Raw genomic sequence first — 21,181 nt, forward strand, 5'->3', positions numbered from 1 at the left:
GGGAATAAAGGTTCTTCTCATATTTTCACCATGCAATAAAAGAGGATTTTCAAAGATGTTGCTTATTAGTGAAGTAATTAATAATTATATTTGTATTGTGCGGCACGGTGGCTCGCGGTTTTCTAGCTACCTGCAACTTATCATTTTTGTCCTTTATGTAGATGAGAATTTTTTCGAGAAGTTATAGGTATATATTGTAAATATGAAAAAAACAAAAATACCAACAAATGGGCGAAGCCAGGTAATTCAGCTGTATATTAATACATCTCAGTCGAATGCTTTATGCCGTGGACGACCGTCGCTGTTTATTCACCGCACATCAGTGAAGACTCTCGCATAGACATCAGCTTTATAATTTGTATTATGAAGTTATGCGGACAGTACATTAATCGCGCCTATATTATATTGTATGCTGCGCATGCGTACCGGCCACTTTAATTTTGCTCGGTACGACTCTGCACGATAATGCCAGACAGAGACTTGAATAGGCTCCAGATTTTTGTCGAGCAATGATTGTGGCATAATATATGTTATTATAGTTTCGTGTAACCGATTGAAAACTGCACGTATGCCTTTTCTCAAAAGAAAAAACCATATTATAATTCGTACATTTTTAGAAGATTTATATCCTCCCTCAGACGTATTTGCGCTAATGGACCAACAAGTATATCATAAACTATATAATACTGGATACAAACGATGTGAAGGAAAATAAAATAAGAACTATAAGTACACGGGTACCTGTGATCGCCATGTACTACACGGATAATACTCTCACTAATATACTTTTGCGCTACCGATGAATCACAGCTCCACTCATCTGTCGACTGTCGAGAGATCAGTTCATATTATTTGTACGTTCTCTATCATTCTTTTAACAGGTCCAAACGTTATTACCCAATGATACATATATTATGTACATAGTACATTAACTTTGCAATAACAACTACATTTTGTTTAGTTGTTCGACAATGAAATAATTATTAACTTATGCATTGAATGTTATTTTATAAGATTAACGAAAGTAATATACATATTATAATATGAGATATATAACTATTATAATATTAAAATGATGAACAGAATGACATTTAAAATTTTTTTTTTAAATCAAAGTTTCTTTTCTTACGATAAAATAATATGTATACATTATATACAATCACGTCGACTGACGTTTTAAAAATAGATTAGCGTAATATTATTTGCGTAATAATTATTATATTGTTTCATAATATTTAGAATCGAATATCATAAATGTATAACTATAACCATTTTTTTTGTTTTTATGTATAGGTCATAGGTTGTCAAGGTACATTGAAATCGATACTTTAAGACATTTTGAAGTGCTGCATTTTTTGGCCACCAGGTGAGTTTTTGTCGTTTCTATCAAATATTTAACTATTTTTATTTTGAGTTTTTACTGAATTTAGTCACCCTTAATTATTTAGAATTATTAGTATAATAACGGGTATGTGGTAACACTTGTAAGTATTATAATACCTAATTAGTGTTTTATTATCCTTGTATTATATTTTTCTTAGTGTTCTACGTATAGATATCCAGAATAATTAATTTATTATAGAATTTGTGAGGGACATCGGACATTCACCAAATAATTTATGAACAGAGATATATTTTATACACCATAGAAACAAAATTATATTATGCCTGATGAACATTTTTAACAAAATTAAAAATAGCATAACAAGATAGTTGAGCACTCGTCTCGCTTCGTTTAGCACTGTAATTTTATTTAATCTGAAATAACAGCGATTAATCATCTAAATTACAAATATTGTTGTTTAATACTTATTAGGTAGTACAATGCAGTTACATCGTATAATATACGTAAAATAATATATTATACATTGATTGATACAAATCACTATTCAGTACACGTATTATTATAATTAATAAGCCGATATTATAGTGTTTATTTCAAGGTGTACAAGAAAGACCTAACAAATGAAATAACTTTTCTTCTAATCAATATTAAAAGTATTTTTTTATGTTGTTCATATAGACGCTCGTGCTACAATAATATGGTATACAATTTTTATTTTTATTTTTTAATACAAAAAATAAAAATTCAAAACAGCCAATTTGTAAATCTAATATAGAAAAAAGTTGATACTAAGAAGGTTTAAATAAGTCAATTAGCTTAATATGTACTTTATTTTTTACTATTTTTTAAAATATAAATATTTTATTGCAATAAATTAATTTTAAACTCATGATAACTTTTTCTAAAATATTAATTTTTAGTATTTCCTGACAAAAGTTTATTTCTCAAATTATTTATTATAATTTAATTTAATATAATTTTCATAGTATTTTTAATGCGTTTAACCGGTATACCATTTTTTTCGGGTCTTTTTCTCTTTTTGTTACATCCTATAGTTGCATAGGATGCAGCAAAAATATATGCGTCCTAAGTTTTACGGTAGCTGGTACATGTCACATGTGTAATGTCATGTACCTACCATACAACTTATATAATATTCGTTTTTATTTTGTGTACTACCTATAGTATAATACTTAAACAAATAAATTTGATGATTTACAAGACCTTGAAAAATTTGAAATATTTTTCTACGACAGTTTTCAAACATTTCAAATCGAAACTTTTGTTTGATAAAAAACATTTGACCACTCGAGAAATGTACGTCATGAATCGCGATTATAATAGCATTATAATGGTATTGAACTTATTATGTATATCAGTTGGTATAATAAGTGAGCTGCAATAAGTTATATAATATGTCAATCACTTGCATATTGTATAGGTATATTATATAATAAATGTATAGTGTATACTATATTCAAAAAGCTTAATATTCATTATCTGTTCAATTATTTACATTGTAATTTTGATTTTTTTCCCATAACGTTATTATGGTAATTACTAATTTCTTATTTGACAACGAGTTATGATAAAAATATAAAATAGCTTATCATTGAAGTGTCACATATGAATTTACAAACGAAAAGACCGCACATTACAATGAATTCGTCCTGATATAATAAACGAAAATCGACGTGAATACAATCAAGATATTCATACCTCTTTGAATTTAATCGCCGACGCATATTCAAATCTATTATAATAATAATAATTATTATTTGTATAATTGATCATCTATTATCGTGTATTGATCTCCACCCACCACCGCCAGCCATATTCGACGCCGACAATTAATAAATTATTTGATTAATAATTATTTGGCCTATACGTCGTCGTCACGGCCAGTCGTAGTATCTATATATAATTATCACAATACCACTTGTCGCGGAGATTTAAAAATATATTTTATATAATTCAAGACGTAATCGTGGGGGGTCAATATCAAAGCATTTTTTATTACACAATACAATATATTTTATTTGCTTTTATATATTTAAATTGAGCTACTTATTGTTTTCATCTGTTTTTTAATTTTTGTCGGTATATGGGGAAAAAACTAATATTTAATAGCTCCAAGCTAATTGGAAAAAATGGATTATAATACATCTACTGAACATCTGCTAAATATTTTTTTGTTATCATTAAACAATAAAAAATAAATAAAAAGTGGCTAGTGGTCATCCCAACAAGACGTAATATTATTTCTCAATTTTTTATACAATTCTTCAGATTCTGTTATTACTTATTACTATAACAGTTGAAACGAAAAATGATTTTTCACAAAAATGTCTGCCCCCCTCCCTCCCTCCCTATTTGTTTTGCTCTGGATCCGTGCCTGGAAATGCATGTGTGATCCTTAGTTCGAATTTAGTTCAAATAAATTTCATAAAGTTGTTGCTTATGACACTGTCATTCCCTATAGTTACATTGAACACTTGGCATAAATAAATATAATTAAAAAATATTATATTGACAATAATATTGTGAACACGAAATACTCAGATAAATGTCGAGAAACATTAATCTTGGATTGTAAGGTTCTATTTTTATTTGTGATCTACTCTCACGTCTATCATGCATTTGCTGTAGATATAAGTATATAACCAATGTAGTAGGTGCCGACTATCGCGCTCTAAGTCCAAATTAATATTTATGTGTGCGAAATTTAATATCGTTTTAATATCGTTTGTTTGGATTACGTTTTTGTAACTATAGCCTATCGTAATCCGTCTTCTCCTTAATATTTTAACAATAATAATTGTATGCAGATAGTAGGCGCCTAACCTTTAAACAGCGGTGCAGGTCTTGTTATTTTTGTCGGCGCAACAGTATTAGTTACAAATCTGCAATAACATGGGAGATATTAGGGCAAGGTTTTTTGGACGTTTATTCGTTGTTTTAGCGTTTATGTTACAGACGAATTAAACTTGGAAAAAATAATGAGGAAACCTTAGTCACCTGGGTTGTAAAACGATAGCCCAGATAAAACGTATAATATAATTTATTATAATACTATTTTATTATATAAATTACGTATATTATTAGATTATAATATATTATATCGTACTAGGGTCGAATAGTGGAGTGTGCGTTTTGACATTTAATAGATGGGGAGGGGGGGCACATGTATTTTTTAAATCATAATATTTCAGTAGTTATAATTGTAAAAAAAGTTATAAATATTGAATTTTGTAATGATTTTGTAATGATAGATATGTTCTATAAATACAATTATTAGATATTTCAAAACAAAAAATAGAAATTGAAGTCATCGTAGAAATCAAAATTTTATCGATTCTGGAATTATTTATCTTCGGTTTTGTATCGGTTTACTATTACTATTTAAAAATATATATATTTTAATATTTTATTAATTTTGGTTATTTATGTACAAATACGTGGGTGTGACACAATTTAAATACACATTAATGAAATTAAAAGGATGATAATGAATGTCATATACCCAATATATTTTACAATATTCTGCAAAGACTGATTGTGTTGATAATCGATATAAAATAGAAAATCAGTGTAAAAAATGTTTTAAAAAATATTTAATGAAAGTAAAAAAATTAACCATTACTGTAGTTTTAATCGTTTTATAATTTATTTTTAATATATCGGGTGGATCAATGGGTGTTAGGATATTGTCACGTTATTACTTATAAACTAAACAACGAGTGTAGATAGATTTATTGTGATAAACCTAAATCATGTAATAAAAGGTACCTACACGGGATAAAATACATTTTGGGGTTTATTTTCATAGTCATATTAACGGCGAATAATTTTTGACTCAATGACTTTAACGCTGACGAGCGTCATTGGTTTGATTAGGTATGCCAGGTGAACCATGCTAGCAAATAGAAGGTTTTTGAAGTTGTGCCTAAAGCCGAATGGAGATCCACTGTATCCGCTTTTGGTTTATATATAGTGGCGCTAAAATGTGTGTATAGTTCAGTACAATAATAATAATAATATGGTCGTTGCAGTCTAATACGCGAGTGTGAATTCCGGCGACGCAAGACCGCGGTGATAACTTTTGCGGGAGAAATGTAAAAATATTATTATTATCCTCACGTATTAAAGTAAAAAATTTGCTGCGAGCGAACGTTTACTATTTTTTTCTCTGCTTATCGATATTATAACCAGAAATATCTATACATAATAATAGGGCATATACTTTTATACGTATACCTACCGTTGACGCCATATAATTGCATAATACAGCTGCGTTTATATTTTTCATACATCGGTGTAGGAACATCGCACCTGCACGTCTCGAACGACGATTGTAGTACCGTTACCTATGCCTATATACCTATACGTCTATTGCCGGACCATGTAGGGACACCTCGGGCTGGGCACGTATAAGAATCGTAAAACGAGCGACGAAGGGATGAAATCGATCGATCGACCGGCCGGACGTGTACAGTAACACGACCTTTTTACATACTTTACACGCGGGAGCGATTGTGCCGAGGCCATTTAGTATATAGCAAACGGCCGACAACACACTCGCGCAAATGCCATTGTATATATATAGTGTATTAATTGTGTGACTTACGGTTCAATTATTGCCTGCGCCGACACAGCGCACTCGGTTTGACGGCGTACCAGCTGCAGCTGTCGAGTGTCGACTGTAAATCGCTGTTGCACCGCACTCCGACTACACCCCCGGCACCGCCGCCGCCTTCGCTACCCAGAACTTTGAAGACCGGCAGGATGACCGAGGGCTACTAATTTCCCGGGGTCGAGTGGAAAACCCCAAAACAATACGACGACCGAAATAATAGTCTTCGCTGTAGCATTGGAGCGGCAACAACAGGTTGTCTACATATAGTTGGGTTCTATTATATATTTATAATTTATATCAATTGTTATTATAATTATAATTATTATTATTTGGAAGAAAGTCTGAGTTTAAGTATCGTGCATGAACGAAACAACAATATGTTGCTATTGAAGTAGAAAATATCAAAAATAGAATTATTATTCATAATAGTTAGGTAGCTTATGTTTTTCGTAATAACGATTTTAACGATGTTACCAGAAACCTACTGCGTGTTATTATAATTAAAAATGAATAAAATACAGTACGAGTACCAATCGTTTCGTGAAAAAATAAAAAATAAAACTTAATTAGGTAATATCTCATTTCAACAACATTGAACTTCAATGGTGGTGGATTTATATGTAAATAGTTTTAAAACATTACAATTACAAATATAACACACGGGTACACGACATATAATAAACGTTTTACTGAACCGAGAGAAGTTAGGCCTCAGTCTTAAAAGCATAGCAACTGCGTTGTTAACAAGGCATTTTAATAATTATATACGCCTAGCTATAGTAAACTGATATTTTTACGTATAAATACAAATTAATATGCTAATTTGTTAACACTATACGTCCCATGTACTTTCACACAATTTTTATGTTATTATTAATTCCTTTGTGATTACATTTTCATGATGTGTGTAACATTCTTTTATAGTCTTATAAATAACTTTTTTAATGCGAGTACGTTTACGATTTAAATGTTTAAAACACTACGAACGAGCAAAATATATTGTATCGCGTATTTACCATTTGTTATACCATCTCTCATTCAAATATCAAAATCCATCGGGAATATAATCTCTATCGCATTAGAAATTCTCGTTTAGACAGTTTTTTTTTCAAATAACTTTTATAAATCATCTCGTACGCTGTTGTAGCTTTATATACACGGCTGTTTGGCGTAATAGTGAACATTATTATTTTAAATATATATGTGCTTTATACATATATTAAGTTCGCCGAGCTTGAACATACAGTATAATAATTCACATAGATACGCGTAACGATTGTTTTATCTTCTGCAACCGTCGTAAATATATGTTACAATGTTATGTATTCTGTAGTTAACGCGCATAACTCTGCAGACACTGCATATGTGCGTCATTGTTTCAAACATATTATGCAATAATAATAATAATAATTATTATTATTATTCGGTCCATTACAGTTGGTGGTGCTATTGGTAGCGTGTGAATGAAAATACTGAGTCTCTTTCAAAGCGAGAGTATAACATAATTGTTTAATAGTTTGTGCGTTGGATAAAAAATGCGTACGGCGCTTTTCAATCGGTCGTCTATACAAAACAGTTGTACATCTTTCAAAAACAGATGCCACAAAGAAAAGTGATAGAGAAAGGCCAGAGCCTACGATAGATGAACTAATAATAACTAATCTGACTTAGGCACGGGGTTTTCAACTGTATAAAAATGTGTGTTATATCTAAATGTCAACAAAAGATTTAGTAAAAAAATAAAAAGCGGAACGCGTGTGATAGAGCATATATTATTATATTACTATGAACAACTATTATATTATGTTATCATGAGTGTGTGTAGTGATACGAACGTGATACATTATACCATACACTAAGACTTAAGAGTCCTACATTAAACTAATTTATATAGTCGGTGTGTCCGTTCTCGTGATAGTAATTAATATTTAAAAATAAAAAAATATAACTGAACAACATGAATTCCAAAGTACATTGTAATACAATATATACAGCACCTAATAATATTGTCTCTCAACCATTTATACACAACGGTCAAGGTATATAATATTACCCCTGTGTGTTCATATTATGGCTTTTTGATCGAATCATGTTGGATATCTGGTCACTCTGGTCCATCGTGATTTTCGGAACTGTAAGGACCATATTTATCTACAATAAATTGAATATATTATGCATAAAATATATTACATATTTCCGTATGAATTTTATCGTTTAAGGAAAGTATTGTACTTAACATCATAATCAAAAAGTTTTTATTGGAGAGGATACATACAATTTTTCAGTGGATTACTACCAACACACACGCTCGCTCGGGTACATCTACCATAAAGTGTCGCCTTAGAGTCGAGGTTAAGTCGTCCTTAACTCACGGCGGTTACCAGCTGGCCAAAAATATACGCATATAATTATTCGAATGCTCGTTTGATTCTTATACATAAATATACATATATTTATACGCGAAAAACCCTCGTAGTGCCGAACGCGTCGTCGAATGAAAATCCGAAATGTTTTCGGGGGATAGAAAGACCCCTGGATGAAGGTGATGGGGGGACAGAGAGAGCTGGAAAAAAGAGAGGAACAGAGAGAGAGAGAGAGAGAGATTGGACTACGCTGCTCTGTTACCGACATCGAGCCGTTATACCAGTACAACTGCTGTGCGTATATATATATATAATATATGGCAACGTGGCCAGGGAGGTTTGCGCCACGAGAAGATTTATTATGGGCCACCGCCGTGCGATTTTCCCTCCTCCAGTTTTAGCGGCGGCTTTCGTTCGAACCCCATTCCACGCCACCTCCGCCGACGCTGTTTTAAATGCGTGCGCGCCATTGCCACCAGCTTCACGCACACACACACACACACACACACACACACACGGTATGGTCTCTATGAGTATGGTGTTGCCGTTTTGGCAAATATAATTGGGTCAACGCATTACATTGTACATATTATATTATATTATATTAAACTGTGCTTGTGTCTGTTGGCGCTGGAAAGCGGAAATTCGACGGAAAACGTCCGCTTTGCTGTAATATGGTCGTCACGACACCGGGGCTTCGGCGCGGTTAAACGCAAACCATCTGACCCACGATAACAATGACTAATAATATTAATAAACAATAATTCACGACTGTACGTGCTGTTTTTAAATGCGCTGCTTTCTATAAATAAGTGTTTGCACTGGCAGACAACAAAAAACACACACACATGTATATACCACCTTTTACCTAGGCAATGGATGTTATCGAGTATAATAATTATAACATATTATGTAACCGCGAGAGTAAATGCTTTAAAAACAGAATGACGTCGACGGCAGAAATCGAGGCTCGCCAATTTAGCGAATTTTCATTAAAATATTTCAAATAGTAATATTATATCATACTTCGCCCGTATGCAATGTAATATCATGATATGCAAGCGATTACTCACTATCAAGGAACCAGATGTATACATAGCATTATATGCACATACAATTTCGTATGAACTTTAGTCACGACAGAACGTTAGATAATAATAATTAAATGTATTGAATTGTTCCGACAAACATTTAGAACTTTGAACGGGGTTCGATACTTACGTAAATATTTTATTTTATTTTTACAACAGAACGGGTCGTGACCCAAAATACAGAATAGTATTATATAATTTATCCACATAAGAAATATATATTTGCTAAGATGAACATTTCAGTTTACATGATATAAAAACAGAAATAAGCTGATTGGAATATCGGTATTTTAATATTTATTATAAATATACATTAATTAATAAATTAGAATTACACAAATGTAATTATTATACTTTACAGTTTACGAATGTATAGTGCGTGTGTTATCGAACTGTTTAGGCGGTAATAATATAAGTGAAATGGTTAAAAATGTTACATATTTAAACATACCTCACCATCGTGATAATAACACCGAACTATAGCTCTATGCTTCTAATAGAAGTACCTATATTAACGATCAATCGAGTCGGCAGAATAAAAAATAAATTATAAAAATGCTGCATTGACAAAGTGGTACGTTACATAATATAAAAAATTTGAAATGCTGACACCCTGCAAGTGTATCTAGATGACGCTCCATATACGCTTTTTATGGAATAGGATTTTTTTATCCTTTTCAAATTGCAAGTCGAAAAAAAGTATAAACTTCGAGTAAACAAAATACATACTATACCTACTATGAGTGTAAAAGAAAATTACCTATGGCGTAGTCGGCGGTCGGGAGTGAATAAATTATGAGCGAGGGATGTGCGTGCTAGTTTAAATTTAAACACACATACATATACATAACGAATATCGTGGGTTGGCTCGTTTTCCGCATCGTACGACACATATAACATAATATAATACAGTAGTGGAGAGCACCGCACTTTAGTCCACGCACGTCTAGACCCGTCGGTATATGATATAATAATGTAATTTATTATTGTACATAATATATTATATAATATATATAAATGTGTAAAATATATTTAAATATATGACGAAGTATAGCCAATATAGGTTAAATAATTATTGTCTTCCGTCGAACGATACAACACTACAATCGACAATTACTTTTGTAGTCAATACAAAAATACCTTTATAAATTAATAAAATAATAATGTATACCTACCATAATAAACAGTGAAAATAAAAATGGTCTGCATTTAATTCAAGCGTTCAAAGTTATGATAGTAATATTTCGTGTAATTCGTATAAAACGTATACATTGTTATGAACAATGATTACACAAAACTTGATAATAATAACAAAAAAAAATTATTTTAATAGTATATTAAAATTATTCTTAATTGTACACAGTTGTAGGTATATGCAAAGCCTTAAATTTGTAAGTAACTTATTTTATATTAATTGCATTGTTATTGTTACAATAATAAATTGTACGATATTGTTTTATATTAACTACTTGCAATTATAATAAGCATGCTTTCGTAACCAATTACAATGGTCGTAGTTTTTTAAACAAGCAGAACTCAGGTTTTCTGTGATTTTATATAAATTCAACGAGTGATGGCTTCACGAAGAACATTATAGTATTCTTTTAAATACAGAAGTTGAACACGGTTTGCATAGTCGGGTAAATAATTTTCACTATATTGTCTTCAAAAATTACTTCTAGAATAAATATTAAGTATTTAATTGTACAATATTATCAGTGTTCTATTTCCGTGAGGATAATATCAAAACAACTGTCGGTCACGAAATTTCTCTATTCAACTTATTAGCTGTTTATTTGTTAAAAAATGTTCATATAATCACTCAAGTCAGAATGTAGGTCCATGCAGGTGTCACGACTCCTATCAGAGATCGATAATAGTGTAATATTGTTTATAACAAGTTTGAGACAATTCCCCTCTAACGCATTCCGTTTTGAAGATATTATTTTCACGATATGATCCACCACCAAACCGTCTATTTTATCAGCTGTAACGACGGAAATCTGATACACCTCGGATCTGTTGTTAAGTAAATAGTCATTGTAGCTTGGTAAATGTTTTGTGTAAATATCTTTTGCTGTGTAAATACTCGTGTAAAAATGAGAAACAACTGAATAATAACCACCACTACGTATATAATAATAAAAACGACGACGAAAATAACAATAATAATAGTATTACCTTAACATTAAGAGACATTTTATTTTCCTGATGTACGACAACCGATAATCAGGAAGGGCGGTAACTGAAATATTATTAATTGTGTAATTTATTTTCTACATTCAAATATAAGGTAGGTGGAACGTCGACATTGGTGTAACCAAACTGCCTATCTAAGACGCCGTGTCAACGTGATTTCAATTTATATGAGTATAATAATAATATTACATACCTATAATCATTATATTATCATTACATTTAAAAAATGCAAACCAAGAAAGTGCAACCGGAAATAGATTGTTAAGTGGTGAAATAAAACAAGAACTGTGAGATTCAAAATATAAACACTAGTTAGTGTATGTCTATTAGTCGGTTCTGAGATAAATCAATTGCTTATAATATTTTATTACGATATTATTAACTGTTGTATTGATACAATAATTATTATAGCTTCCTATTATACCTCTCATTCCATAGACTATCCTGTCAAAGGCTGTCGTCCACACTGTTATAGACAGGTGCTGGGGGTTAAGGCATTAAAATACGATAAACATAAATATAAATGAGTATTATTATATAGGTACCAATGTACGAGGGGCATAGCGTGGCAAACACACGGGCCTTGCCGTCGACAAATCCCTCCCCGCGTTTTAACCCCCCCCCCCTTGTCACCGCGGCTCCCCGACCGTAATATTTTCGAGAGAAAACAATAGCCGAATAAGTACTCGGCGGCGGCAGCGGCGGCGGCAGCGTGGTACTTAAATGTATTGTTTCGGCACGTCATAACAGATTTCGGTTTTCCTGCGCGTTAATATAATAGTTTTACGGTTTTGAAAGCTCTCCCTTTGTGCGTGGCGCGTATGGAAGGTAGATATATAATCATATCGCCCACGCGCGCATGCGTAAAAGCCACAGGCGTGTGATGTAGATGTGTATGTACTATATATATACACGACGGCACATAAGATTTTCCATGCAACGGGTTTACTGCTTCGAACGATGTTGTTATCCACCACCCTAATCGCGCGGACAATGCTTAAAGCATAGTTCACCCACACGCCGCGAGTGGAGAACCAATTTCTTTTTGTATTATCCGACATTGGTGTACATTATTCTTCATTAAATAATCGTAATATGCAGGTGAAATTGAAGTCTCGTCACGGCGGCGATTGCAGCAAAACCAAACCCAATCGGTTACCGTTGTGTGAATACCGCGGTGTGAATTACCTGCCACTGAATCGTGATGGTCGGTCCGAGCGGACCGTGGATCAATGTATTCGTTTTACAACGAATATTCTACCATGTGTTTCTCTTTTGGATCAGCTGTGATTTTTACAGAAGAAAATAAAATGCAAACTTCAAGAAAGGAGGTTTCTGGTAGAAAATTGGACAAGAGTAAAAAATTCTCAAATTTTTTTTAAATGAGAAAAACTAAACAAAATTACGGAAATACGGAAAAACAGTGACGCCAGGGAATCTCAATATATTATTGCGATTTAAAAACGCATGGCAGGGCGATAAAACATAATATATTTACTGATCTTATGTCCCGAATTTTGAGGTTTATCATTTTAAGTCCATACATTTCACTATACACAATTAAAAGGAAGCTACGGTTCAAATTTCAATTTTCTAGCCCCACGGAAAATGCACCAAGGAGAAATAATTGTTGCATATTTAAGGTCACAATTTTTTTTTTAACCCTCAGACATATAAGACATACAATTAACGTAAAAACATAATCGGTAATCATTCATATAATTAATATATTCGGCGATAAGAAGTTTACCAGGTTGATGTCAGATTAATGAATTATCGACATCGTTAGCACTGTTGTAATGTATACACTGTAATAATATTTTACGGTTAACGATTTATTATGTTCTAAAAATAAGAACTCATATTATATAACAGCAGCGTGGGTATACCGATAAAATACATATACTCACATCATATATATATATATATATATATTCATAATATAATATACGCGTTTGTCAAAGTCGTATATGCATATAATAATCGGAATATATATATATATGTATTATATATATGGGACGCAGTTCCGGCACTGCATATAACAATATAATGTCACTTTCCGAGCGCAGTAAATAATATAAATATATATGTTGCATAATATGTATATACTCGACGTATGCATGTGTGTATATATATATATATATATAAACATTCTCATGACTGTTACTCGAGTGGGGACATCGCGTATATAGTGGCGGGCAAAGTATAATATTCCGAAAGACGTCTCTCTTAACGTCATTTCTTTCGAATTTCCAACGTTATATTTAATTTGAAAAGTTTAAAACGTCCTTCGAAATTATTTACGTATACCATACGCGTTTCGCCTGCAATTATCCCCGGCGAAATGGCAAATAACAACTATACTATACAGGGCGGAGATTCATCACCGATTAGAATTTATTAAAACTCTCCCGTTATGGAGTTTTAAATACACTCAAACATCGAGGTATTTTCATTCAGGTCTTCCATACCGTCTGAAGTAATAGTTTCCTGTGAGATGGCACCTACTTATTTTTCCTCCTAACAAGAGTCATCCTTTATTTCCATGAAGCGATAAGCAGACCACTCGTTTGAAAATGTCAATTGTGTATCTAAATCGAAATTTGGACGATGAGTGAGTGATTTCTGAGTTATTTAATCATTTTTAATGAGGATAATTATCTCATGATAGTAGGTTTTGGAATATATGGGGTCCGTGACTATATGTCATACACTCTAGTAATTAATATTAATCAATAAATATAAACATTGCGCAATAAATACTAGATCCAATATTATACGTCCATATATCTTAAATTTTTGTAAAACAGTTTTTAATTACTATAATCCAATATATGTCTACTTATACATTTTAAAAGTAGAAACTACTAGTTCGAATTTCAATATAAATACATAAAACTATTATCAAAAAGAAACTACGTGTTTTAGTATAATACTGACTTACAATTTAGAAAAATTACAAATCGAACAAATTCATTATCGAAGACGAAAAATTTGGGTTCACCTTGATTTGTGATACACAGTGCACCCTGTATATGTAATATTATATATATATATATATTACCACTATAATTGATGTTATTCCCTCTGTAGAAAGTTTCGTCAGTGTGCGTGTGTGGCGACAACGATGAGTATATAATAGTATTATAATATTCTGTATAGTATATTAAATATTATAATAAACCGTTCCGAAACCATATTTTAATATTATGTAACAATACCAAAACAATCGATTTTTTTCGCTATGTAAAATAAAATACAATGTAATGAGTTAGTATGTTTTATTTGAGTTGAAGTTGTAAATACGACGATACTTTTCGTCTTGGCCCGAGAATTGCAAATGCCGTGTAGGTACGGCTGCATGGTAGAGGTTAAATGTGTTTTAGCGTTTATATTTCCCAAATAATAATTTTAAGTACGTTCTATAAGTGTAGGGTATAGTTGTAACCCGTAGGTCCTATACTTGCACATGCGCTTAAAAAACCAAATTATTACGCTCCACGTCGTTTGCAAAAATAACGCAGTGTAGAAACATTCCAAATACTTGTCACGTTCTCTGCTGCAGCCGTTGACCTTATATTTTTATTATTATAATGCAATAACGTTTAAGAGGGTAAAAACAAAAACATGTAAACGTAATTAAACAATTTAAAAACAGAGTTTGGAGGAATATAATATGTTTAATTACACGTTTGAATTTGAAGGGACCGTAACCGACGTAAGCGATTTATCATGTTAAAATAACGATGATCCAATCGTTGTGATAAAATTGCTCAGAGCCGCTACCGTTCCCGACCTCTGTGGGTCGCGACCCGAATTACCGGGTTAAGACCTGCTGGGTTTCAGTTGCATAAGTCACAAGAAATAAGCGGTTAAAATAGTTAAATGTCGATATTATTTCAATATGTTCATTTTGCACTCATTTTAAACATTTTAAAGCCAAACACGGACACCGTATACATTTATAAGAAAACATTCATAAAATAAATTATTGTGAAAAAATAATGTGCGAAATAATCAGAATAATAAAATATAAATTTACGATAACTCAACAAAACCGGAAACTGAATTAACCGGATCGGCCGGGTGTGATACATTGGTGATTTGATATTAAATTCGTAAACAATGATGAATCGTTGCATTTTAAAAACGAATCTGAGTGGAGTTCGATTAAAACCGCGTTCCTTAAATGTTTTCGTATCTCGTGAAACTTATCAGCAGACTTTTCACGCTCGGTAAAATTACTGAGAAAATTGAAAAATTACTTTTCTTAAGAACTTACCAGACACATATTTCTTATTAATCAATAAGAATATACGGTTTAAAGTTCAAAACGTCAGATGACTTCCCGTGCACGAAAAGTGTTAAAAGATGAAAAAAAAAACAAAGAATATCAATCAATAAATTGTTTTCATTAATTTTAATAATATTAAACAGCCAGTAGATTATGTACCTTATTCTACTCGAAGTTTCAATATCTACCATCGGAATGCACACCATTAATGAATAAAGTTGTTTGTGAAACTTTATATTATTTTATAGTTTCATCAAACCTCATTTACCGTATAGTGACTAGGTGATGACCAACGGTCGATTCAGCACTATACAATATTAAAATATACCTTTTTGTGGGGCTAATTTCCACCAAGCCCCTCCCCCCCCCCCCCAAAAAATCACTCCTACAATCACGGCTGGCGGACGGATTCATATTATAACCGATTCGCGTCGGACGGCCATTGGCATTACACCCGTTGTTATACATTACAATATTATATTTTTATGATATTATTGTCCGCAGAACAATTATGTAACGATCTTTTACAATATTATGTGTTTCAGGTGCGGCCGCAATCAAACGATCTAACGCACCATCGACGTCGCCATGCCGGACGTCTGCTGTTGTTGACGACGTTAACAATCGTAATAACAACAACGACTGTCGACCATCAAGTAATCTTCGTAGAGCGGCTTTGATGATAACATGGCGTTGAGTCGGAGGCGATGACTGTCGTCGCCTCGGTGACGACGAAGACGACCGCTGCTGACACTGCGACCACGCGGCAACGATGACGGGAACGACAACGTGGTCGGCTGCGACCGCGGCGGCGGTTCCGTCGGTGGCCGCGGACACGTGGTAGTGTGCGGCCGCTCAACCGGCTCCTCTGTGGTCATCGTGTGCGGCTGGCGTCGGACGACAACAGCGACAACAACAACAACAACCACAACAACAACACCGAGGCGTCGGCGGCGGGGGCGGCGGCCGTCGCGACGGCCGCTCGTCCACGACTGCGACAAGACCAACGGTACGTCATCGCGCTGGTCTGCTGACCGCGTCGCGGCCACCACCGCTGCCCGCGCGCGCACGCCGGCCGTCCCGAACGCACGCGGACGGTGCACCGTTCGTCCACGCTTGCCGACGACCGCCAAACACCCGCCGCCGGTGGCCGGGCCCGATGAACCGGACCGAGTGTCAGACGCTGCGCGACTCGCTGGTGTGGAGAGACGCGCAGGTGTTGAGCACCCTGGCCGGCCTGTCCTTCATCGCGCTCATCGTGACCGTCGGCAACACGCTTGTCGTGGCCGCCGTATTCAACAGTTCCAAACTCAGGTCACCGACCAACACGTTCATCGTTTCGCTGGCCGTGTCCGACCTAATGGTCGGCGTGGCCGTGTTGCCGTTCAGCGCCACCTGGGAGGTGTTCAAGGTGAGGAAAATATTATTACTAAGCGCTTAATTGTTGGAATACACAGGAATACCTATACAGAAGCTTAACGAATAATATATTACAATAATAGGATCATGTATTTTTATTTATTTGAATAGATAATGTGTTTTTAAATAATAACAAAAATACGAGTAAATATTTTCTTGATGCGCAGTGTGAGTTGAACAAGTTTACGTGGTTGTATAATGTTTTGAGTTTATATTAAAGTTGACGTATTATTTATTTCAAAAATGCTCCATTGTCAAAGCTTAGGGTCCTCGTAGGCCTGCAAATGAGCCGAATGAGGAATAGAGTAAAATTGTAAACCTTAATTTTCTTATTTACGTCGTTTTATTGTTTATATAATGTTAAACTTTAAAGAATATTATCGATATTTTTATTTATTTACTTCATCGTCCATGTTAGGTGATAAAATAAAAATAGATTATACTCTAATAACCCCTATTGTTGAAGCAAATAGATCAATAATAAAAATAAAAATGCAAAAAATAGATTTTATACAAAAAATATCCGATGATTTATTCTTGGGATCAACATTAAAAAAATCACAATCACTAGTCATTTCACACTGTCAAACCGATTTAAAAATGTTTACTAAAAAAACTGAGAGAAATAATGCTCTAAATGTGGAATGTACGAAAGTACCAAAAGCATATTATTATGCTTTATAATAGTTGTGATACAAAAAAGAATTGATTAAACTTCTATTTTTTACCCGAAATAACAATCAGAAACATGCGACTACATTACGTTCACAACCCCGATTGTTATAAATCATCGTCAAAAAACGGAAAAGTCGAAATAAATATTATTTTCGGTAAATTATAAAATAAATTAATCAATAATTTAATAGAAATAATATTTTGATGACTGACCCTAAATTCAAAATGGTAAAATATGAAGTGTAAATCGTACACGTCGCGGTCGACGGCTGTTGATTATATTATTATAAGACATATTATATTATCATTTTATGATTAATAATAATAATATCAAATTGTATACCTATTACGTAAAACCCGATTTCAATAAATAATCAGAGTTACGGTGGTTTGATAAAAACAAACTGTTACGACGATTCACAGCTCGTTTTAAGCGGGTTGTAATTCATAAATTACATTTTCATAATATAATAATAATATTATTATGTCGCCACTCGTGCATCCCGCGTAGACATGCATTCATCAGAGCAATAATTTACGTACATAATATTCATCTACTCGTTTTCGCGGCGCCTTGACGGCTGGCAGATTTCAGATTCATTTAAACATAATATTATAATACGCTCTCGTGTCCACAGCCATATAATCGGACGCGAAGACACGATATTATATTAATCCGAAACGCGTCGTTTATTATTATTATTATTATTATTATTACTATTATTATTGTTATCGTTATTATTATTGCCATCACAACAATTACGGTTATCACTATGTCGTTGTTATCGTCATTATCATTCTGGTCGTTATAGTTGGCTATCGATTTCGTCAAAACCAAGTGCGCTGCACACACGAAGCGCGCACGCAGTGCGTCGTAGTGTAGCTAACCCGAAACATAATTTATATCATTAATCACGGAGAAAAAAATTCGTATCACTGCGAATGGATACTATATATAATATATATATTTAATAATATAATATTAAGTGGGCGAGTGTAAGCATTATGCAGGGGCTGTTCGTGCTGTATATATGTAACAGTGCAAAGTGCGAGCATACAATTATTTATCTCGAAGCGACAAAACATTTGACACGCTAAACGTTTGTTGTAATATGTTGCACACATATATCTGCTCGATATCGGCATAATACATTATATTTTATGTAGGTACGATATCCTATAATACATAATGCACCCAAACCTATATATATTTTCATTTTTTTTTTTACGACAGGTATGTGCGTACCGAGCTTATATATATATATATATATATAATGCTACGCGCACATATACCACCGTGCATATATATATATATATATACATATAACGCGCGTTAAGAGCGGGCGGAAAAATTTTGTGGTGCCCAGGACAGATTTTTTTTCCCACAAGCCCAAAAAAATACAAATCTTCTTGTATTACTTATTTTTTTTTCAACGCCCTAAAATATTGACAAACTTTATTTATATTTTTTATCACAATGATTAAACGAATAAAACTTATACTATAATAATATTAACCGCGGAAGAGCACATATTATTTATATTTTATATCAGTAGGTACCAATTGACATGATTAAGAGAAAGACACCAGCCTACTGGTAAAGAATTTTAATTTTTTAAATAAATAATAAATTATTCGAAGAGTACCTATAATAGATTACTCATCTTCTCCACAGTAAAATATGGTCAGAAAAAATAAGTAAGAACAATTAAAAAAATAAATATATATCATAAATATATTGTTAACATTGTAGCCAGATATAAGTAAACTCATAATTGCTATAAATAGAGAATTATATAGTATGAATTACATTCGATTCTCTCAGTTACTATATATTGTTTATAAAACCATTCAGTATCAATTTTCGCTAAGTTTAAAATAGTTTTAATTTTTAGATCAATAGAATATCAAACTTGCTGCATCAACGGTCTTAACTTTCACTGTTAGTATTATTAAGACAGCCTCTAGTTATAATGTTTGAACAAAAAACAAGAACATTACAAACACTAAATAATTTCATTTTTGTTAATAATTAGACGAACATTATAAGGACACATTATATTAATTCTATTTAGCCTTCAATGAACATTATAGTTGTTTATTGTATAAAATTATTTAATTATTTATTCATATGACAGTAAAATAGTATTTTAAACATTAAAAATCCATTTAAAATACTCAAACGGGGACTGCGATACAAGTGCGTTTTCTTACCATAGAACCTGTGCTAGTAGAAGACGACTGTTTCGTTTCATAGCGTAAAACACATGCAACGAAATGATATTTTTGGCGACGAACCTACGAATGCATAAATGATTATAATATTATTATGTTACATTTGATACGGTCGTCGTCTCGATTGGAGTAAAGGTCAATCCACGGAAAGGCTTAAGTTCTATTCCAAGTAATTAACGCGGACAAATGCGTTGCCGTTTAAGCGAATCGGCCGAAAAACAACGGTCGTTAGCCGGCAACGACAGACGTGGAAAATCGTGTGTAATGGATTATTAATTATCAGTGAAATGTTATACACTGTTTATAGACAGCGACGACGCTGAAGGTTTGTTATAGATTATCAATAGTACGGTATTATATTAAAGACTCGAGATCAAAGAGTAATGGGTGGCAGGAAAACAGATTATTGTGTGTCCATAATTCAGTTCGAAGCTAAGATAGTATCACATTAATATATGTATCGATAATGTTCGGAAAGTCATCTACGATAATCTCTTATTCGCGGCGCGGGAGTAAAACATAATATCAACATGGGCGTGAACCTAACAATTCTCAAGCATTCGATTTTGTTTGACATCAGAGATTCACGATTATGCGAAAAAAAAAAAAATGATAATTTTCCTTTATAAAATAATATGCGTATTATAATTAGTACAAACGGGTTACGACTTTTCGGTAAAATAGCATGGTTTCTTTCGACTCATGTAAACGTGCTTTGTCCATCTAATATTTGAAACCGAATAAGCGATAGATTTATCTTAAGGGTGAAATTGTTGAGTACAGTCCTTAAACAGTTATATTATTATACAACTTTATTTGTCTTACGTAACTCATAAGTACAATAGTCATACCGTCCAAATCATTTTTATTATTAATTTGAAGTTTCTCCGACTGGGTTTGACCGAACTTGGTGATACTATATAA

General features: G+C 32.9%; 1 protein-coding gene across 1 annotated transcript in view; it reads left to right on the top strand.

Moving 5' to 3' along the window:
- Nucleotides 1-1,288: 1,288 nt before the first annotated feature.
- The window catches only part of LOC111027643 (octopamine receptor Oamb), a 58,622-nt gene continuing 38,729 nt past the window's right edge, over nt 1,289-21,181 (top strand). Inside the window, exons 1-2 of the mRNA XM_022306044.1 lie at nt 1,289-1,366; nt 16,474-17,339. Of these exons, the coding sequence (XP_022161736.1) occupies nt 17,088-17,339 (252 nt within the window). The 5' untranslated portion in view covers nt 1,289-1,366; nt 16,474-17,087. The remainder of the gene's footprint in view (nt 1,367-16,473; nt 17,340-21,181) is intronic.

The sequence above is a fragment of the Myzus persicae genome, unplaced genomic scaffold, assembly GCF_001856785.1.
Source record: "Myzus persicae strain clone G006 unplaced genomic scaffold, MPER_G0061.0, whole genome shotgun sequence".
Lineage (NCBI taxonomy): Eukaryota > Metazoa > Arthropoda > Insecta > Hemiptera > Aphididae > Myzus > Myzus persicae.